This window comes from Lissotriton vulgaris, chromosome 1_2 (genome assembly GCF_964263255.1).
Source record: "Lissotriton vulgaris chromosome 1_2, aLisVul1.2, whole genome shotgun sequence".
Classification (NCBI taxonomy): Eukaryota; Metazoa; Chordata; class Amphibia; order Caudata; family Salamandridae; genus Lissotriton; species Lissotriton vulgaris.
Genome location: NC_141686.1, coordinates 345,546,478 through 345,569,333, shown reverse-complemented (window position 1 = coordinate 345,569,333; position 22,856 = coordinate 345,546,478). Strand labels below are relative to the sequence as shown.

The following is a 22,856-nucleotide window of genomic DNA, read 5'->3' as shown; positions in this document are numbered from 1 at the left end:
GGATCCCGACCGAAACCAGGAAGACGGTCACCCAGGCCCTCGTCACCAGCCGACTGGACTACGGAAACACCCTCTACGCCGGAACCACAGCCAACCTACAGAAAAGACTCCAACGCATCCAGAACGCCTCCGCCCGACTCATTCTGGACATCCCAGACACAGCCACATCACCGGCCACCTGAAGGACCTGCACTGGCTCCTCGTTGACAAGAGGATCACGTTCAGGCTCCTCACCCACGCACACAAGTCTCTCCACGACCTGGGCCCCAAGTACCTCAACGACCGCCTGACCTTCTACACGCCCACCCGCCAGCTACGGTCTACGAGCCTCGCCCTCGCCGCCGTACCACGCATCCGAAGAGGTGTACAGACAAAATATCGACTCCAAAATATCGACTGGACATAATATCGAGTTTTAAATATAGACTGGACAAAATATCGATTGGACATAATATCGACTACAAAAATATCATTTTTCAGGTAAGTGAAGTAATATCGACTGTATAAAATATAGATAGCAAAAATATCGAATTTTTAATAATATATAATATTTTATAGTGTATTTTTATGTAATAATATGTGTGAAAAGTGTGTCTTAATGTTATAAAATATTTTATTAAATGAATTTTGTTTTTATAATAATTGCGTAATGTAATTCTGTAGCGGGTTGTGGGTTTATAGGGGAATAGGGTGGGAAGTAATTTAATATTAATTAATTAATTAATATGTTTGTTAATATTTTTAATTAATAATTAATTGATAATTAGTCAATTAATTATTATAATTTTGAACATATTTTGTATTAGTAATTAATTGGTAATTAATTAATTGTAATTAGTTAATTACATTAATTAGAGTAAATTTTTAATATATATAATTTTGTGTTATTTTTAAGTAATTAATTGGGAAAAAATAAAATTAATTATTAAAATAATTACAGCTAATGTGCTAATATATTTACTTTATTGTTATTGTTAATTAATAATTAATTGGTAATTAAATTATATTGATACATTTTGGGTAAAGGAGCATTTTTAGGGTTCAGGGTCAGTTTTCAGTTTTAATGTAAAGGGGTATTTTTGGGGTTCAAGTCAGTCAAGTCAAGTCAGAGAATTTATATAGCGCACTACATACCCAGAGGGTCTCAAGGCGCTAAGGAAGGGGAGGAGGATTACTTGTCAAATATCCACGTTTTAAGTTGCTTTCTGAATGCTAGGTGGTTCTGAGTAAGGCGAAGGTAAGTGGGGAGTGAGTTCCATGTTTTAGCAGCCAAGTGAGAGAAGGATCTGCCTCCCATGGTGGTCTTGTTGATGCGAGGTACAGTGGCGAGGGCTTGGCTGGAAGAACGTAGTTGGCGGGAGGGGGTGTAGAAGGACAGTCTTGAGTTGAGGCATTCTGGTCCGATGTCGTAGAGTGATTTGTGTGCGTGGGTTAGCAGTCGGAAAGTGATTCTCTTATTGACGGGTAGCCAGTGGAGGTCTTTCAGGTGACCAGAGATGTGTTCGTTGTGTGTGATGTCTAATATGATTCTGGCTGAGGCGTTTTGGATTCGTTGGAGTTTCTTTTGGAGTTTAGCGGTAGTGCCTGCGTAGAGGGTGTTTCCGTAGTCCAGTCGGCTCGTGACCAGAGCATGGGTGACTGTTTTCCTGGTTTCGGTGGGGATCCAGCGAAATGTTTTTTTGAGCATGCGAAGAATGTTGAAGCAGGATGAGGATACGGCGCTGACTTGTCTGTTCATTGAAAGTGAAGAATCCAGGATAACGCCTAGGTTCCGTGCGTGGTCTGTCGGGATGGGTGCTTTTCCAAGGGCTTCCGGCCACCAAGAGTCGTCCCATGCAGAGGGGGATGTACCTAGGATGAGGACTTCTGTTTTATCTGAGTTCAGTTTCAGACGGCTGTGTTTCATCCATTCAGCAACTTCTTTCATTCCTTCGTGTAGGTTAGTTTTGGCGGTGCTGGGGTCCTTGGTGAGAGAAAGGATCAGTTGAGTGTCATCCGCGTAAGAGATGATGTTGAGGTTGTGTTGGTGGGCGATGGTCGCGAGGGGGCTCATGTATACGTTGAAGAGGGTGGGGTTGAGAGAGGATCCTTGTGGTACGCCACAGATGACTTCGGTGGCCTCGGACTTTCATTTATTATTTAATTATTATAATTTAATTTAAGTATTTTTAAGTATATTTTAGTAATTAAAATTTAATATTAATTTAATTTAACACTGTTTTTAATAAAGTCGATATTTTTTACATCTATATTATTGTTAACGATATTTTGTACTCAATATTTTTGTACTTACCTGTTTGTAGATACAAACTCGATATTTTGACTGTCGATATTTTGTCCACGATATTTTGGCAAGTCGATATTTTGTCCCTCGATATTATTTCAGTGATCCATCCGAAGAGCCACCGCCGGAGGCAGATCCTTCTCCTACCTGGCCGCCAAGACATGGAACTCCCTCCCCATCCACCTCCGGCTGACCCAGGACCACCTCGCCTTCAGGAGACAACTCAAGACCTGGCTGTTCGAGCAGTAGCGGACCCCTTCCCCCAAGCGCCTTGAGACCCTTCCGGGTGAGTAGCGCGCTATACAAATACTGTGATTGATTGATTGATTGACTCAGAGAAAAGCGAGGCAGAGACGTGCGTTGGCTTGCCTTACTCCATCTCTACGAGGCCATGAAAAGCCAGGCAGAGACGTGCGTTGGCGTGCCTTACTCCATCTCTACGAGGCCATGAAAAGCCAGGCAGAGACGTGCGTTGGCTCGCCTTACTCCATCTCTACGAGGCCATGAAAAGCCAGGCAGAGACGTGCGTTGGCTCGCCTTACTCCATCTCTACGAGGCCATGAAAAGCGAGGCAGAGACTTGCGTTGGCGTGCCTTACTCCATCTCTACGAGGCCATGAAAAGCGAGGCAGAGACTTGCGTTGGCGTGCCTTACTCCATCTCTACGAGGCCATGAAAAGCGAGGCAGAGACTTGCGTTGGCGTGCCTGACTCCATCTCTACGAGGCCAAGAAAAGCGAGGCAGAGACTTGCGTTGGCTCGCCTTACTCCATCTCTACGAGGCCATGAAAAGCGAGGCAGAGACTTGCGTTGGCGTGCCTTACTCCATCTCTACGAGGCCATGAAAAGCCAGGCAGAGACGTGCGTTGGCGTGCCTTACTCCATCTCTACGAGGCCATGAAAAGCCAGGCAGAGACGTGCGTTGGCTCGCCTTACTCCATCTCTACGAGGCCATGAAAAGCCAGGCAGAGACGTGCGTTGGCGTGCCTTACTCCATCTCTACGAGGCCATGAAAAGCCAGGCAGAGACGTGCGTTGGCTCGCCTTACTCCATCTCTACGAGGCCATGAAAAGCGAGGCAGAGACGTGCGTTGGCTCGCCTTACTCCATCTCTACGAGGCCATGAAAAGCCAGGCAGAGACGTGCGTTGGCTCGCCTTACTCCATCTCTACGAGACCATGAAAAGCCAGGCAGAGACGTGCGTTGGATCGCCTTACTCCATCTCTACGAGGCCATGAAAAGCCACGCAGGCTTTGCATGACCTTGTAAGTTTTTTTTTTTTATAGTTTTATATAGCGTGAACTCGAACCAAAGACATCAGGTATGGGAGCGCTTTACATTAGCACCATTTTCTTTACAGATGATCACATTCGTTTTTGTTGGGCGCGGGGAGATTAAGTGATTTGCCCAGAATCACAGGATGTTGAGCGTCATTGCAGAGATTCGAACCGGGTTCCCCAACTTTGAGGTCGACCGCTCTAGTCGTAATGATACATCCTTTCCCCTAAGTATGAGTCTGCACACTGTGCCTATGCAGTGTCACAAACGTAACACTCCAGAGGTGCAATTGCACCACAAGGGGGTTGTAAATATTATGCCCTTAATTGTGCATAAGGATTCCTGCCATAGTCTCAAATGTCTTAAATCGACATATAACTCTGATGCGACATGGTGGAATCCCTGATTCTCCCGACAGCTTGTTAAACCCTCTGAAGCAACCCACATCAACAGCAGACTTGCTTCCACTTTAGCTGTGCCGTCCGAACCATCCTACCCTTCCTCCACTCCTCTGACCTAATCTCATCTCCTTCCATTGACTCACCACAGTTGCAGTCTTCATAGCCCCCCTACCTCAGTGCCTCTCCAACATGACCAAGGGGTTCCATCCCGCCTCACTTTTACTTGCACCAGAGTATCTCGGTGACCCTTCCTTACGGTAACGAGGATGATTCACTTTTACCAACTCCTCGACCTTAATGAGTTTTTCTCCAGTCACATAAAACCGCTTATTAAACCACTTCTTTGGCTTCCATTGACCGCTTCAACTCACTTGTTCACTTCAGATATGAAAATCAACTTCCTTACACACTTCTGAAACCATGGTGGGTTTATGTTCTGGTTACTTACCGGTAATCTTCATCGTCCTTAGTCCGTAGTACACGTCACAGTCAATTACTCGTGAGGGGCACCCACCTCGGTGACAAGACCAAAAGCAGGAAGTAGGAGCGGACCTGCACTAATCCCACCCATTGAGAGTGGTCTAAGACCTGCCATTCCCCTTCCACGTCCTGACGTGCCAAGCCATCGGAGGCCAGTAAATTCAGGGAGGGCTGTATCGACTGTGACGAAGACTACGGACTAAGGATAATGAAGATCACTTTGTTTATTTATTTATTTATTTCAAGTGATTTTCTATAGCGCGAACATTACCCAAAGGTGTCAGAGCGCTTTACAAAAGGACCAGTTGCGTTACAAAAGGACTTTGGATTACATGAGTTTCATAAGAAATATAAACAGGAAAGAATTGCAAATGTACAAGTTGTAAAGTCACTCAAGGAAGAGTGGCATTGAAACTGTGCCAGGGAATGTCTTACTTGCGATGCGCATGGGTACTTCACCTCATGACCTGGGAAAAGGAAGACAACTTGCAAAATGTATTAACATTGTATATTGTATTGAAATATACTGGTGGGCGGAATAAAGTTGTGTGAAAATAAAATATGGGAGGGGGCTTGACCTAATGTAATGAAAATGATCTCATCTTGGTATGGTTTGATGACCTCTCCTTTTCTTTCTGACCAATTATTGAAGGGGAAACACATACATTTGTAACATTTAGTGGTGGTACATTGCCCTGGAAATAGTATAATTAAGGTAAGCTTAGTTAGGAAAATTGTCCGACCTGTCCGAGTAGCTGACCTGCCACTGACCCAACGACTGCTATAGGAGATCGAGAGCAGAGGTGCTAGTGGAGCACTCTGTCAGAAGAATCGGGGTGTTGCTGGAGGAAAATATCGATTTCCGAATTGGGGTATACTAATTGGCTAAAGAGAGAGAGGGGTGTAACGCTGGTGTTGCACTTTACTGAGGTCACCTATCCGGAACTGCACCTGTCCTGTCCCGTGGGCACCTAATTTGTCAGGAGCCCCTGTGTTTGCCCCAGCCCGTGGCCAGGGTTGGTCTTCACACAATTCTAGGTCAATATAATCCATGTGGTATGTCCTTGTGCTATTTCCCTTTCTCACCCTTCCCTGATACCAATGTTTAAAGGTGTTATTGTGATTTCTTACGAGCTTTACATAGTATTAATTGTTTTCTTACTTGTAAAACTTATTGTCACTGTCATGTGGCCTGAGTACACAAAATTCCTTTAGATGAAGTGTTTAAAACTTTCTCGAGTCTGTGGTTTATTTCAGGAAAGGGTAAATTACTAAATCTTACTTATTTAGGCTAACTCCCTATTCGATCCCTAGGACTTATAGCATAAGTGACAAAGGATTTGGTAAGTTATGGTTTACAGGTATAGGTCCTAAAATGACCCAAAATACTGATAGATAGAAAATCAATAGACGAAACGCAGGACTGCCGGTGCAAAGTAAATGTCTATGGGCCCAGGTGAGTAAGGTAAAGTGAGCTGGTGTGCTTGTGAAGTGGCGCCTCGTGAGGCTTAAAATCGGCGTCCTACTCCTTTGACACTGACTGGAACTTAACACCAGATTTTCCTCCATTGCTATTTTTATTTCATGGTCCAATCACGTTCTTAATCACACTCTTTGTGGAGTTTAAGTCCTTTAAACGGCTTAATTTGTATAACTGCCGGAGAGGATGACGAAGAAACTTCGCTCTGGGAGAATATTGGGGGGAAGGTCATGCGCCAAAACAAAATCCAACCCCCTAAGAAATAAATCAGTCAATAATCCCCTATTGAAGGGTCAATGTCAGCTCTTTAAACTGTGGGAAAAACCTGTGGATAAGAATGTATCAATTAATGAAACTGAAGGCTCTGTTACAGTTTCGCATGTGGGACCGATAAAAGTGGTAGACAATTTGGACCCCCATTTGTTTGTGAGAGATCCATCCCAATTAGAAACTGCTGCGAGGACTTGTCTTGTACATTCTGAATTTGATAGCGAGATCAAGCTCCATGCTCAAACTGCTGAGGGAGAACAAGCCAACAACTTACCAGCACTACAAGTCTCTGCTCCTCATGTTCGGTCAGGAGGTGATTCCTCATTGTCATCCATTGACCTAGAACTTTGTGGTCGTTACTTGGATGGCGGTAGCTTGAAATCTCCAGAAGCCATCAAGTCTCCGGTGGGTGCTACTCCATCTGGGTTATTGTTATATAGCAGCACTCCATCAATAAATGTGCAGGACATGTCCGCGTTGCTAAATGTCTCCAAGAGCCCTGAGCTCAATCTATCTGGCATTTGTCCTTCTGTTGCTGTGGGCGAAAAACCTATATCTGAATGTTTGATTGCCCTGGAACATTTACTGGCCTCTATATTATTACTTTTGGGCAAATTTGTGGGTAGCTCTGACTGTATCTTGGATTCTGTCACACAAATATTGAAATAGTTGTTGCTAAAAGTACCCGAAAAGAGTACTGATCCTCCATCTGAGGCGGGTACTAGCAAGGCAACGGGGTATGTAAATGTTCCTGTAGGTAATTCTGGTATAAAGTCTACAGTAGTAGTTCAAGAAAACGATGCCACGATCTTTCCGATCACTGCGGCAGCCAACTGTGTAAAGATTTCAGAATTGGAAATAGAGGAAGAAAACTTGTCTGTTTCTGACTTAAAAGTGGTACCAGAATTATTTCCAATATTCATCCCGGACAAAAATGGGCAACATGTTGATGAGAAAGAGGAAAAGGAAAAATCGGCAAACATAGAAATAATAAAGGAAAAAAAAGGAAACCTGTGCGCAAATACAGGAAGAAAAGACAGAGGCGGATAATCTTCCAAGATCCAATTGCGTTAACTGATAATGAGGATAATGTTAGTGAGTCTAACCCTGTGGCCACGAGCTCGGTTGTTGATAACCGCCTCCCCGACTGTGGACCAAGGGTTATATTCAACACTCTTCCTATGGCTGTGGAGGACCTTCCCCAGAATGATGGACATGGGTTGATCAGCCCCCCCAGTGGCAGAGGTGACGAGACCTACCCTGGCCCAACTTGGGGCCCTCAACCCCTTGGCTTCTTCTATTTTACTTCTAGAAGAGGACGGTGTACGTCCCCATTTTTTCTCCCAGGCAAAAGTATCAATGTCTTATGTGGACACTTTGGTTTTGGACTTTTTGCCTTTATTTGATGCTGACTTGCCTTTAAATAGATCATGGTTGCTCAAATGTTTTAAAGACTTGGAAAGTCTTCACCTCATACAATCAAGTGACATCAAGTTAGTTACTCTGTTAGGTGGAGATAGTGTGACACGCATAAGGGTCAAATTCCATTCTAAAATTATTGTAAATCTTATATTACAACAAGCGGAGAATTTCCAATGTAGAGGAATTGACGTCTTGCCTATTTTCACTCTAGGAAAAGCCAATCCACCCCATGGTATGGCCCAAAGGGGTGACAAACAAGATGGGGCCCCTTCTCCCTTTAATGATTTAAAGATTTGGGTTTTAAAGGGAAAACGTTCGGTCTCCCAGGTATTGCCTCCTCCACTAATTCAGAATTCTTTTCCCTCAGAGGATAATCAACAGTGGAATTGGCTGCCTAGTGCCCTATCTAATAAGATCACAGATAATCCCAAATTATTTCAACACCTTTAACAATAATTTGAATATTATTTCTTGGAATGCAGCCGGGATATATAGTAGTCTGTTGTACTCAAAGAGAAGATGGATACTTCAAGTAAGATAGATCAAGTTACTTTATTTAAGTTAGTTAGTTATGATATAATATTAACCCCATCAGGAGCAGCTGTCCTGCTGCTCAGCCCTCACTCAACTGACATTCACAGCACAGCAACATTCCAATCATCCAACAATCTATATGACATACATACTAGCTGAGCAGCAGGGAAACCAAGTTATAACATAGTCCAGAGAAATTAGAGTTTTTACTCTCGACTGAAGCAAACGTGATTTGCATCCAAGAAACATGGTGTACTAATAACATTTATGCAGGGAAGGATTACTATGTGTTGGAGGCACCGGCTGCTCCCTCCAAGAAAGGCCACGCTAAAGGGGGAATTGCTTGTTTTTTGTCTAACAAACTGCAGTGGAGATTCTCTCACTATATTGACCCAAGTAATTTCTTCCAAGCTATAACAATAGCTAATCTCCCTAGCTCTGCAAATAAGTCCTCTGTCGTAATCATTAACGCTTACATTCCTCCCGAAGAGTGTTTTAACATTTTATTGAAGCAAGTGTTTCATTATATCAGACAGATTAAAGAGGTTTATCCTCCACCTGAAGTTATACTTGTCGGATATTTGAACTGTAAAATCTCTAATTCTAGTTTAAATCTATTTAGAAACAAAGCCAAAGAAGAGGCCTACCTTATCCCACAATCTCTCTTCCCAGATAAAATAAAAACTAATAAAAGAGGGAAGACTCTTTTGGAAGAACTGTCGGCAGTCGAGGGACTTAATCTAAATGGGAGATTTCCCTCTGATGTGCCCGCGAAATTTACTCATAGGTCCCCTTTTAGCGTTTCAATACTTGAATATGTGATCTCCGATTATGGTATTTTTTGGCTAGTTCAGGATCTAATGGTATCCCCAACAGCTTTGAGTGACCATAGTATGATCAGTATAACTATCTCTTTAAAACCTCTGCCCACTGAGTCTTGGTCCCTTAATAATAAAGGTGTTAATTTTCATGGTTCTTCGGGTAGATGTTTTTGGAATCCAACTGCCATTATAGGTGTGCAGGATATTCTCTGCAAAACCATATTAGAATTAAGCAATTGGCAGGGTTCCAAAATTGTAAACTTCGAAAAATTTATGAGGAAGATCATCTTGGATGTGAAAAAGGCTAGTTGTTCTAGGAAAAAGGTGGTACACCCTAGTGTATTGTGTTCCCTGAATAAGGAAATAAATAAACTAGTGAGGAAGCAATTTTTATGTAGATCTGGTGAACTAGCAAAGGAAATATCGAAGTTAAAAAGAAGGAGAACTAGATTGAAATTGAAACTTAAAAAAGAGAAGGAAGATTCTGTATGGATAAATTTAAGGGAAGCCGTTCTGCATGGTAAGGCTAGAGAATTTTGGTCTATAGTTGGTAAGGGATGTGGTGCCAGAACTAGTCCTCTCCCCATTACCCTATTTCTGAAGAAGTATGGTCCTCCTTTATTTTGAAGGTCTATGCAGGGAATGATACACTGGTTGAAGATAGTGAGCTTGTTCAAACATCTGATGGTCCTACTAACTTCCCAACAGAGAAAACGTTAGAAATGGCCATAAAGAACATGCGCTCCTCCGGAGCAATGGGTCCTGACGAGCTACCTATGACGGTTCTGAAGCAGGAGCCTTCTTTATGGAGTAAGATACTCTATCCATTGTTTAGATCGTGCTTTGTCACTAAAATGGTTCCTGCTTCTTGGAGGGGAAGTATATTGATCCTAATTTTTAAGAAGGGAGCCAGGGACAACCCCATGAATTACCGTCTGATAGCTCTCCTTGACTCAATCGGAAAGGTTTTTGCAAAATGTATTTTAATATTACTTAACGAATGGGTCGAAGAGAATAACATCTTGCCATTAGAACAAACTGGTTTCCGTAGGGGGCACGGTACATTAGATAATCTCACCGCCCTACAGGTGATCTCGGACAAATACACACATGTCCGAGGGGGGGTGGTGTTTGCTGCGTTTATTGATTTCTCCACAGCGTTCGACAAAGTAGATCGTCGTACGCTGTGGAGAAAACTAGCAGCATTAGGTTTACCATCTTACTTATTGGATCTTGTGCGTGTCCTTCATACGGATACTTGGTGTCGTGTGCTCCAAGGTGGAGAAAGGGGTCTCTCGCAATTAATTCCATCTTTGAACGGCCTTAAACAAGGTTGCCTCTTGGCTCCAATATTGTTTTCCCTGTATACTGCAGATCTCCCTGCCTCCTTGTCTGCTTGTGTGGGTATAGCTCCGGTGGTGGGGGGGTCTTCTATCTCTTGTCTGATGTATGCAGACGACATCGGAATCCAGGACAAGGCGCTGGAATGGATCATCTCCTTCCTCGACGGAAGAACACAGAGAGTCCGCCTACCACCGTACAAGTCAGAGGCCTCCGAAGTCATCTGCGGCGTCCCCCAAGGATCATCTCTGAGCCCCACCCTCTTCAACGTCTACATGAGCCCCCTCGCGGCCATCGTACGCAAACACAACCTCAGCATAATCTCCTACGCCGACGACACCCAGCTGATCCTCTCCCTGACCAACGACCCCGCCGCCGCCAGAGCCAACCTGCACGAAGGGATGAAAGAGGTAGCCGAGTGGATGACGACCAGCCGCCTGAAACTGAACTCGGACAAGACGGAGGTCCTCATCCTGGGCTCCTCACCCTCCGCCTGGGACGACTCCTGGTGGCCTCCCGCCCTGGGCACCGCACCCAAACCGACAGACCATGCACGAAACCTGGGCTTCATCCTGGACTCCTCCCTCTCCATGACCAGGCAAGTCAACAACGTCTCCTCGGCGTGCTTCAACATCCTACGCATGCTACGGAAGATCTTCTGGTGGATCCCCACAGAGACCAGGAAGACCGTCACCCAGGCCCTCGTCACCAGCCGACTGGACTACGGCAACGCCCTCTACGCCGGTACCACCGCCAAGCTCCAGAAGAGACTCCAGCGGATCCAAAACGCCTCAGCCAGACTCATCCTCGAGATCCCACGAACCAGCCACATCTCCGGACATCTGAGAGACCTTCACTGGCTCCCCGTCAACAAGAGAATCACCTTCCGCCTCCTCACCCACGCACACAAAGCCCTACACGACCAAGGCCCGAGCTACCTCAACAGCCGAGTCAACTTCTACGCCCCCAAACGCCACCTCCGATCAGCCAACCACGCCCTCGCCGCCGTCCCCCGCATCCGAAGAGCGACTACAGGAGGAAGGTCCTTCTCCTACCTGGCCGCCAAGACCTGGAACTCCCTCCCGACCGACCTGCGCCTGACCCAAGACCACCTCTCCTTCAGGAAGAGGCTGAAGACCTGGCTGTTCGAGCAGTAGCGGCACACCCCCCCTCCCCCCCCAGCGCCTTGAGACCCTACGGGTATGTAGCGCGCATTATAAGTGTCACTGATTGATTGATTGATTGATTGATATCCTCGTCCTAGATTTAACACCTAAGGGCCTGGCCAACCGTCTGCAGGCTTTACAGGCATTTGCTGACTCTCATTTTATGAAGATCAATACATCTAAAAGTAAAATTATGTGTATTGCAGGGAAAAAGAAGTGTCGATCTGAAAACTATGGATGGTCCATAGGCGGCCAGAAAGTAGAGGTAGTCAAATCCTATACTTTTTTGGGTAAAATAATTGCGGCCAATTTGAGTGAGAAGCCCCATATTGAACATAGTTCACGTAAAGCCCTCGCTCATGGGAAAGGTCTGAATTCCCTTTATCTCGCCACTGGTAAAAGACACTTTTCCTGTCTTCTTGAGGTATATAGGGCAAAGATTCCTGCTACGATATTATATGGAATAGAACTTGTAGAGTTAATAATACAAAACAGGAGGTGACTGGGTAAATTATGCGCACTTCCAACTAATATAGTAATCTCCAAGTAAGGTGGCTCAAGGGAACAGGGGAAAACGGCCACCAGCGACCCCTAGGCAATCCTCTGCAAAACAAAGGATTCAAAGGCAAAAGATAAGCGTTCCCGAGCACAAGAAAACTCCAAAGTGTCTCTATATTGACCCAAGTAATTTCTTCCAAGCTATAACAATAGCTAATCTCCCTAGCTCTGCAAATAAGTCCTCTGTCGTAATCATTAACGCTTACATTCCTCCCGAAGAGTGTTTTAACATTTTATTGAAGCAAGTGTTTCATTATATCAGACAGATTAAAGAGGTTTATCCTCCACCTGAAGTTATACTTGTCGGATATTTGAACTGTAAAATCTCTAATTCTAGTTTAAATCTATTTAGAAACAAAGCCAAAGAAGAGGCCTACCTTATCCCACAATCTCTCTTCCCAGATAAAATAAAAACTAATAAAAGAGGGAAGACTCTTTTGGAAGAACTGTCGGCAGTCGAGGGACTTATTCTAAATGGGAGATTTCCCTCTGATGTGCCCGCGAAATTTACTCATAGGTCCCCTTTTAGCGTTTCAATACTTGAATATGTGATCTCCGATTATGGTATTTTTTGGTTAGTTCAGGATCTAATGGTATCCCCAACAGCTTTGAGTGACCATAGTATGATCAGTATAACTATCTCTTTAAAACCTCTGCCCACTGAGTCTTGGTCCCTTAATAATAAAGGTGTTAATTTTCATGGTTCTTCGGGTAGATGTTTTTGGAATCCAACTGCCATTATAGGTGTGCAGGATATTCTCTGCAAAACCATATTAGAATTAAGCAATTGGCAGGGTTCCAAAATTGTAAACTTCGAAAAATTTATGAGGAAGATCATCTTGGATGTGAAAAAGGCTAGTTGTTCTAGGAAAAAGGTGGTACACCCTAGTGTATTGTGTTCCCTGAATAAGGAAATAAATAAACTAGTGAGGAAGCAATTTTTATGTAGATCTGGTGAACTAGCAAAGGAAATATCGAAGTTAAAAAGAAGGAGAACTAGATTGAAATTGAAACTTAAAAAAGAGAAGGAAGATTCTGTATGGATAAATTTAAGGGAAGCCGTTCTGCATGGTAAGGCTAGAGAATTTTGGTCTATAGTTGGTAAGGGATGTGGTGCCAGAACTAGTCCTCTCCCCATTACCCTATTTCTGAAGAAGTATGGTCCTCCTTTATTTTGAAGGTCTATGCAGGGAATGATACACTGGTTGAAGATAGTGAGCTTGTTCAAACATCTGATGGTCCTACTAACTTCCCAACAGAGAAAACGTTAGAAATGGCCATAAAGAACATGCGCTCCTCCGGAGCAATGGGTCCTGACGAGCTACCTATGACGGTTCTGAAGCAGGAGCCTTCTTTATGGAGTAAGATACTCTATCCATTGTTTAGATCGTGCTTTGTCACTAAAATGGTTCCTGCTTCTTGGAGGGGAAGTATATTGATCCCAATTTTTAAGAAGGGAGCCAGGGACAACCCCATGAATTACCGTCTGATAGCTCTCCTTGACTCAATCGGAAAGGTTTTTGCAAAATGTATTTTAATATTACTTAACGAATGGGTCGAAGAGAATAACATCTTGCCATTAGAACAAACTGGTTTCCGTAGGGGGCACGGTACATTAGATAATCTCACCGCCCTACAGGTGATCTCGGACAAATACACACATGTCCGAGGGGGGGTGGTGTTTGCTGCGTTTATTGATTTCTCCACAGCGTTCGACAAAGTAGATCGTCGTACGCTGTGGAGAAAACTAGCAGCATTAGGTTTACCATCTTACTTATTGGATCTTGTGCGTGTCCTTCATACGGATACTTGGTGTCGTGTGCTCCAAGGTGGAGAAAGGGGTCTCTCGCAATTAATTCCATCTTTGAACGGCCTTAAACAAGGTTGCCTCTTGGCTCCAATATTGTTTTCCCTGTATACTGCAGATCTCCCTGCCTCCTTGTCTGCTTGTGTGGGTATAGCTCCGGTGGTGGGGGGGTCTTCTATCTCTTGTCTGATGTATGCAGACGACATCGGAATCCAGGACAAGGCGCTGGAATGGATCATCTCCTTCCTCGACGGAAGAACACAGAGAGTCCGCCTACCACCGTACAAGTCAGAGGCCTCCGAAGTCATCTGCGGCGTCCCCCAAGGATCATCTCTGAGCCCCACCCTCTTCAACGTCTACATGAGCCCCCTCGCGGCCATCGTACGCAAACACAACCTCAGCATAATCTCCTACGCCGACGACACCCAGCTGATCCTCTCCCTGACCAACGACCCCGCCGCCGCCAGAGCCAACCTGCATGAAGGGATGAAAGAGGTAGCCGAGTGGATGACGACCAGCCGCCTGAAACTGAACTCGGACAAGACGGAGGTCCTCATCCTGGGCTCCTCACCCTCCGCCTGGGACGACTCCTGGTGGCCTCCCGCCCTGGGCACCGCACCCAAACCGACAGACCATGCACGAAACCTGGGCTTCATCCTGGACTCCTACCTCTCTCGCAATTAATTCCATCTTTGAACGGCCTTAAACAAGGTTGCCTCTTGGCTCCAATATTGTTTCCCTGTATACTGCAGATCTCCCTGCCTCCTTGTCTGCTTGTGTAGGTATAGCTCCGGTGGTGGGGGGGTCTTCTATCTCTTGTCTGATGTATGCAGACGACATCGGAATCCAGGACAAGGCGCTGGAATGGATCATCTCCTTCCTCGACGGAAGAACACAGAGAGTCCGCCTACCACCGTATATTATCGAGTCCAAAGATCAATAGTATTCCAAATGTAAAATAGGTACTGTGTCCATTCGTGAATTCACGAAAATGGACCCCATCTGATGCAGTGTGGAGTACTCTCCTTGAATATCAACTCAATTATTATATATACACGAAGAAATTCAATAGAAGGAATGGACACAGTACCTATTTTACATTTGGAATACTATTGATCTTTGGACTCGATAATACATATCCTTCTGAAGCTGAAAACCTATATGCCCTGAGGAAGTCATTTGGGAGATTGTGTCCCTTGACGAAACACGTGTTGGCATTTTTTTCACTGGCTACGGTGATGTGAATTTGATGAACATTTATGAAGAATTCTCTGATGTATGACGAGACAAGACAAAGAGAAATAAATATATAAATAAGGAACTGATTCTTTGGACTATTGAAATTATCTTGAATTTTCTAGAAACACTTTGGAGTTTTCTTGTGCTCGGGAACGCTTATCTTTAGAACTTGTAGAGCTAAAGCACTGGGGTTTCTGCCACACAATTGAAGGGAAACTCCTAAGATCCTTATCTACCCTCAACACCGCGTGCTCCCTGGCCGCATGTAGGCTCGATTTTGGCCTCAGGAGCAGCTGGGTTCAGGGACTATGTGCTTTGGTAAGATGGGTGGCATGCTTGGCCAGAGCAGAACCGAGATCGCTGAGAGCTCTTCTCATAGGAGAATTGTTGGGCAACTTTAAAGAGTTCTCTCGAATAGTAAGGAACTTTAGAAGATCTGTGTCACTTCTAGAGTTAGATGAAAGTGTTTTATTTAGCTAAAAACCTTGCTGAAACAGGCATCGTGGGAACTCTGTTTTAAAACAGATAAGAATGTATTACCAGAAAAGGGGGGTTGTGATCTCCTTCTTAATTCTTACTCTATGAAGTTTGCCCAACCCTATGCCACATGGAATATTCCACATGGTGTCCGAAGATTATGGTTTCTTTTAGGATATGATCTATTGCCTCTAAATTTACTCTTATCCAAATGGTATGGATCCTCTCCGATGTATAATCTCTGTAATATGAGTGTTCAGGATCGTACTCATGTGCTGCTGATATTCCCTGCACTCTGCTTATTGCGGTTGAAATGGTTAAAGCCAATATGTCTGCAACTAGGCATTTCCAATGTAAATATCTTCCTGCAAGCTTTGTATTGCCCTCCAAATGAAATGTTTTGCTTTTATATTTTTAACTTTTTTAAAGGTTTTTTAGCTATTTATTAAGGAGATATGGAGGTGTTTGGTGTTGATTATTCTTGTCTATTGTCAATCGATGCAGTTAGTCTTGTGATTGTTGTATTGAATTTTTTCTTTTGCATGTAATTTGTATTGTGTACTTTATGTGGCCCTCGTCGAGAGCCAAAACATAATAAAATTAATTGAATTGATTGAATTGAATTGGTGTGCTTGCAACTTTTCTGCTTGGGTAAGGATGCAGGGGGAGCCCCAAGGGCGTGACCCGAGTGTGTGTGAAGGTCTGCTGCATGTATGACCCCCCCGCCCCTCAGCTGTGATGGCCACGGGGCTGAACTCACTCACCTTTGATCTTCGTCACTCTTTCCTTCAGGTACTCGGACTGCGAGCAGTACCTCTTCACGGTGTGTTCGCGGTCAGCAGAGTCATCCTCAGGCTTACAGATCGTCAAATGTTGAGTCCTGAGAACAAGAGAAGCGTCAGAGCACATGCCCATATGAATGGAAAAGAGAGGGCAGGAAATGTCAAGCTGCCTCTGCCTGCTGATGGAACCAACAGGCAGCCCTGGGGATGCCATGACGCAAAATGTTATTCATGATTGATAAGCATGGGCGAAATTTGCGAATTCGCGTTCCGCGAATTCGTGCGAAAGCAAATTCGCGATTCGCATAATCCGCGAAGTTGTGTGAATTTGAGGGGGTTTTTTTTGCCAGTTCGCGAGGGTTTTTGCCAGTTTGCGAGGGTTTTTGCCAGTTCGCGAGGGTTTTTTACAAGTTCGGGAACTCGAACTTACTTGTGTGGTCGCAACGGTCGCGACCATGTTGTTTCCACGTTTCCAGCCTGTTTGCGACCCTGTGGTTCATCGCGGCCACCCTACGGTTCATCAGTGCCACCCTCTGGTTCACCACTGCCACCCTCTGGTTCATCACTATCACCCTCTGGTTCACCACTGCCACCCTCTGGTTCACCACTGTCACCCTCTGGTTCATCACTGCCACACTCTGGTTCATCACTGCCACCCCCTGGTTCATTACTGCCACCCTCTGGTTCATCACAGCACCCTCAGGTTCATCACAGCAGCCTCTGGTTCACCACTGCCACCCTATTGTTCATCACTGTCACCCTCTGGTTCACCACTGCCACCCTCTGGTTCACCACTGCCACCCTCTGGTTCATCACTGCCACCCCCTCGCTCATCACTGACATCCTCAGGTTCATCACAGCACCCTCTGGTTCATCACAGCACCTTCTGGTTCACCACTGCCACCCTCTGGTTCATCACTGTCACCCTCTGGTTAATCACTGTCACCCTCTGGTTCATCACTGTCACCTCTGGTTCACCACTGCCACCCTCTGGTTCACCACTGTCACCCTCTGGTTCATCACTGTCACCCTCTGGTTCACCACTGTAACCCTCTGGTTCATCACTGTCAACCTCTGGTTCACCACTGCCACCCTATGGTTCGCCCCTACCACCCTCTGGTGGTTCAGCACTGTCACCCTCTGGTTCACCACTGCCACCCTCTGGTTCACCACTGCCACTCTCTGGTTCAGCACTGCCACCCTCTGGTTCACCACTGCCACCCTCTGGTTCACCATTGCCACCCTCTGGTTCACCCCTGCCACTCTCTGGTTCATCACTGCCACCCTCTGGTTCAGCACTGCCACCCTCTGGTTCATCACAGCACCCACTGGTTCACCACTGTAGATTATGGGGGAAAAGCACACCTGCCCAGCCTCAACTGAGATGAATTAATTTGGGGCTGGTTAATGTGTCACTGAATTTGAGCTTCAAGTCTGGCACCTGCTTCTTTAGCTGTAAGTGCTTCCTGTTGCAGTTAAAAAAAAATTATAGGAGCATTCTGCCATACTTGTAACTATTCTCTGACCCTTCTTTGAGGGTCACAGCAGGGTCAGAGAATAGTTGCAAGTAAGCAACTGAACTCTTGAGGAAGCACTACAGGGAATGGCTACAAATTAGCTTGAACTTTTGCACCGGCTAAGTGCTTTCAGTTGTGCAAAATTCCTTCCGCGCTATTTCGCGGATTTTTCTGCAATTTCGCAAGATTTGCAGATTGCGGAATTGCAGAAAATCTGCAAATTCCGCGAGCGGAACGAATTTTACACCCATGCTTAATGATTGGTGACGCTACACAAATGAGTTTACTTGCCTTTGTGTGGCATTTAATTCAAAGAGAAATGCACGGCGGCGCATGACACTGTCTAGTCTGACTCTGCCCCGGGGGCGAATTCATGTGTGGGGCGTGGGTGGAGCTAGGGTGGAGTGAGGGTGGAGCAGGGGTGGAGCGGGGTTGGAGCGTGGGTGGAGCGAGGGTGAAGCGAGGGTGGAGCGAAGGTGGAGCAGGGGTGAACACAGCTGCTTCCGTTAGAAGTTGAAGACCTGGCTTTTTTCCAACTAGGCCTCCCTCTTTTCTCGTCAGAGCCGTCTGCAAGCGCCATGAGACTCTTTGGATGTGATATGTGCGTGATACAAATGTTTTTGAGTTGACTTGACTTGGAGCGAGGGTGGAGCGTGGGTGGAGCATGGGTGGAGAGAGGGTGGAGAGAGGGTGAAGCGAGGGTGAAGCGAGGGTGAAGCGAGGGTGCAGCAGGGCTGGAGCGTGGGTGGAGCAGGGGTTGAGCGTGGGTGGAGTGTGAGTGTAGCAGGGTTGGAGCGAGGGTGCAGCAGGGGTGCAGCAGGGGTGCAGCAGGGGTGGAGCGTGGGTGGAGCAGGAGTGGAGCGGGTTTGTGGAGAGGGAAGAGCGAGGGTGGAGCGAGGGTGGAGCGGGGGTGGAGCGGGGTTGGAGTGAGGGTGGAGCGAGGGTGGAGCGTGGTTAGAGCAGGGGTGGAGCGAGGGTGATGTGAGGGTGGAGCGAAGGTGGAGATTGGGTGGAGCATGGGTGGAGCAGGGGTGGAGCAGGGTTGGAGCAGGGGTGGAGCAGGGGTGGAGCAGGGGTGAAGCGGGGGTGGAGCAGGGGTGGAGCGAGGGTGGAGCGGGGTGGAGCGGGGTAGAGCGGGGTTGAGCGGGGTGGAGCGGGGTGTAGCCGGGTGTAGCGAGGGCGGAGCGAGGGTGGAGTATGGGTGGAGCAGGGGTGGAGCAGGGGTGGAGCAGGGGTGGAGCAGGGGTGAGCTGGGGTGGAGCGAGGGTGGAGCAAGGGTGGAGCAAGGGTGGAGCAGGGGTGGAGCAGGGGTGGAGCAGGGGTGGAGCAAGGGTGGAGCAAGGGTGGAGCAAGGGTGGAGGGGGTGGAGCCGGGGTGGAGCGGGGATGGAGCGGAGGTGGAGAGGGGGTGGAGCGGGGTGGTGCAGGGGTGGAGCAGGAGTGGAGCAGGAGTGGAGCACGGGTGGAGCAGGGGTGGAGCGTGGGTGAAGCGTGGGTGGAGCATGGGTGGAGCAGGGGTGGAGCAGGGGTAGAGCGAGGGTGCAGCAGCGGTGCAGTAGGGGTGGAGCAGGGGTGCAGCAGGAGTGCAGCAGGGGTGGAGCGTGGGTGGAGCGGGAGTGGGGCGGGGTTGGAGCGAGGGTGGAGCAGGGGTGGAGCAAGGGTAATGTGAGGGTAGAGCAGGGGTGGAGCAGGGGTGGAGCAGGGGTGGGCATAGGTGGAGCAAGGGTGGAGCAAGGGTGGAGCAGGGGTGGAGCAGGGGTGGCGCAGGGGTGGAGCAGGGGTGGAGCGAGGGTGGCGCAGGGGTGGAGCAGGGGTGGAGCAGGGGTGGTGCAGGGGTGGAGCAGGGGTGGAGCAGGGGTGGAGCAAGGGTGGAGCGAGGGTGGAGCAAGGGTGGAGCAGGGGTGGAGGAGGGGTGGAGCAAGGGTGGAGTGGGGGTGCAGCAGGGGTGGAGCGTGGGTGGAGCGTGGGTGGAGAGGGGTTGGAGCGAGGGTGGAGCGAGGGTAGAGCGGGCGTGGAGCGGGGTTAGAGTGAGGGTGGAGCGAGGGTGGAGCGTGGTTGGAGCAGGGGTGGAGCGAGGGTGATGTGAGGGTGCAGTGAGGGTGGAGATTGGGTGGAGCAGGGGTGGAGCCGGGGTGGAGCAGGGGTGGAGCAGGGGTGGAGCGTGGGTGGAGCAGGGGTGGAGCGTGGGTGGAGTGTGGGTGTAGCAAGGGTGGAGCGAGGGTGCAGCAGGGGTGCAGCAGGGGTGCAGCAGGGGTGCAGCAGGGGTGGAGCGTGGGTGGAGCGTGGGTGGAGCAGGAGTGGAGCGGGGTTGGAGAGAGGGAAGAGCGAGGGTGGAGTGAGGGTCGAGCGGGGGTGGAGTGGGGTTGGAGTGAGGGTGGAGCGAGGGTGGAGCGTGGTTGGAGCAGGGGTGGAGCGAGGGTGGAGATTGGGTGGAGATTGTGTGGAGCAGGGGTGGAGATTGGGTGGAGCAGGGGTGGAGCAGGGGTGGAGCGGGGGTGGAGCGGGGTTGGAGCAGGGGTGGAGCAGGGGTGGAGCATGGGTGGAGCGAGGGTGGAGCAGGGGTGGAGCTGGGGTGGAGCAGGGGTGGAGCAGGGGTGGAGCAGGGGTGGAGCAGGGGTGGAGCGGGGGTGGAGCAGGGATGGAGCGAAGGTGGAGAGGGGGTGGAGCGAGGTGGAGCAGGAGTGGAGCAGGAGTGGAGCACGGGTGGAGCACGGTTGGAGCGAGAGTGAAGCAAGGGTGGAGCAGGGGTGGAGCGTGGGTGGAGCAGGGGTGGAGTGTGGGTGGAGCAGGGGTAGAGCGAGGGTGCAGCAGGGGTAGAGCGAGGGTGCAGCAGGGGTGCAGCAGGGGTGGAGCGGGGGTGGAACAGGGGTGGAGTAGGGGTGGAGCGTGGGTGGAGCGTGGGTGGAGCGTGGGTGGAGCAGGGTTGGAGAGAGGGTGGAGCGGGGTTAGAGTGAGGGTGGAGCAGGGGTGGAGCAGGGGTGGAGCAGGGGCGCGGGTGGAGTGGGGTAGAGCGGGGTAGAGCGGGGTGGAGCGATGGTGGAGCATGGGAGGAGCATGGGTGGGGCGTGGGTGGAGTGTGGGTGGACCAGGGGTGGAGCTGGGGTGGAGCAAGGGTGGAGCAAGGGTGGAGCAAGGGTGAAGCAAGGGTGGAGCAAGGGTGGAGCAAGGGTGGAGCAAGGGTGGAGCAAGGGTGGAGCGGGGATGGAGCGGTGTGGAGGGGGCATGGAGCGGATGTGGAGCGGGGGTGGAGCGGGGTGGTGCAGGGGTGGAGCAGGAGCGAAGCACGGGTGGAGCACAGGTGGAGCGAGAGTGAAGCAAGGGTGGAGCAGGGGTGGAGCATGGGTGGAGCAGGAGTGGAGTGTGGGTGGAGCGTGGGTGGAGCATGGGTAGAGCTAGGGTGCAGCAGCTGTGCAGGCGGGGTGGAGCAGGGGTGGAGTGTGGGTGGAGCAGGAGTGGAGCAAGGGTGGAGCAAGGGTGGAGCGAGGGTGGAGCAGGGGTGGAGCGAGGGTGATGTGAGGGTGGAGCAGGGGTGGAGTGAGGGTGGAGCAGGGGTGGAGCAGGGGTGGAGCAGGGGTGGAGCAGGGGTGGAGCAAGGGTGGAGCAAGGGTTGAGCAAGGGTGGATCAAGGGTGGAGCGGGGGTGGAGTGTAGGTGGAGTGGGGGTGGAGCGGGGTGGAGCGGGGTGGAGCAGGGTGGCGTGGGGTAGAGTGAGGGTGGTGCAGGGGTGGTGCAGGGGTGGAGCAGGGGTGGAGCAGGGGTGGAGCAGGGGTGGAGCAGGAGTGGAGCAGGAGTGGAGCAGGGGTGGAGCAGGGGTGGAGTAGGGGTGGAGCAGGGGTGGAGCTGGGGTGGAGCGAGGGTGGAGCGAGGGTGGAGCAGGGGTGGAGCAGGGGTAGAGCAGGGGTGGAGCAGAGGTGGAATGTGGGTAGAGCGTGGGTGGAGATGGGGTGGAGCAGGGGTGGAGCGGCATCCGCCCATGGAGTTTACGCACTAGAAGGTTTATTAAAGCTAGTAAAGCTGAGAATACCTCAAAAGTCTACACCTCCTTGACCCACGCGAAAGAAGAACACATCCCTTTATTGCTCCTCGCAGCTTCCTATCTCTATGTGAGATGCATTCTGCAGCACAGATAGAAAATGACTTTAAGGATTGTTCTTCTGCGTGAGGTATCCCTTCCTGCACAAACCTTACACCATGATGCGAGGGTGTCTGAGTTGGTGCCACATTTCTGCTATCTGACTTTTATGCAACACAGTGTAGCATCTTTGCCCGCTGCCATACATTGAGTAATCAGGTAAAGATGCCCAGAGATGTATAAGGCTGACATAGGGGTAAGGATCAGGCGCTGCATTTACTGTCACAAGTAGGGCGGACCTCTTCAGACTAAGGGCAGACAGCGCAGTTCTAAAGGATTTAGGGCCATTTTTACTAAGATTTTGCATCAGAGTTGCCTTAGTTTTACTTTTCTGGCGCAAACCACAATGCAAAATAATGTAAAAGATTTATTAAGCCGCTCACAGCCACTTTGCGTGGCTTAGTACATACAAAGTAACTCAAGGCAGAGCATAGCGCTGCCGGGATTTACTTTACATCAAGGAGGTGTTCCAAGGGTGGAGGAAGGGCCTTCCTGTGTATCCATCCACGGATTTTCACCAATCCCAGACTTACTAAGATGAGTAAACCTTGGATTTTGCCAAAACACTACAAGGCATATTTACAACAAAGAGGCAGAGTGCGGCGTTAGCCTCCTTGGCTTAACACCGCACTCCTCCACTTCTGAAACGCAGAGCTTGCCCCATATTTACAACAATATGGTGCAGCCCTGTATTTCCCCTAGCGCTGGTACTAAATTTAGCGGCCTAGAACCAATGCTGGCACCCTCACGCCATAGTGCAGGGGTCTCTGCATGCAGTGGAAGATTCTTAATGTTCAGGAAGGTGAAGGTCACCCTTCCTGCTCCTAAACAGTCTTGAAATGGCATTCTGTAACTTCTATGTGCGCTGCTTA

General features: G+C 48.7%; 1 protein-coding gene across 5 annotated transcripts in view; it reads right to left on the bottom strand.

The window, feature by feature from the left end:
• The window catches only part of LOC147736739 (E3 ubiquitin-protein ligase TRIM11-like), a 236,681-nt gene that overhangs the window by 79,041 nt on the left and 134,784 nt on the right, over window positions 1-22,856 (bottom strand). For all 5 annotated transcript variants that reach the window (XR_015307576.1, XM_086953451.1, XM_086953453.1 and 2 more), the window contains exon 5: window positions 16,320-16,435. Coding sequence is in view for 4 of the 5 variants with exons in the window: in XM_086953451.1 (XP_086809577.1) it covers window positions 16,320-16,435 (116 nt within the window). In the remaining variant the exon portion in view is untranslated. The remainder of the gene's footprint in view (window positions 1-16,319; window positions 16,436-22,856) is intronic.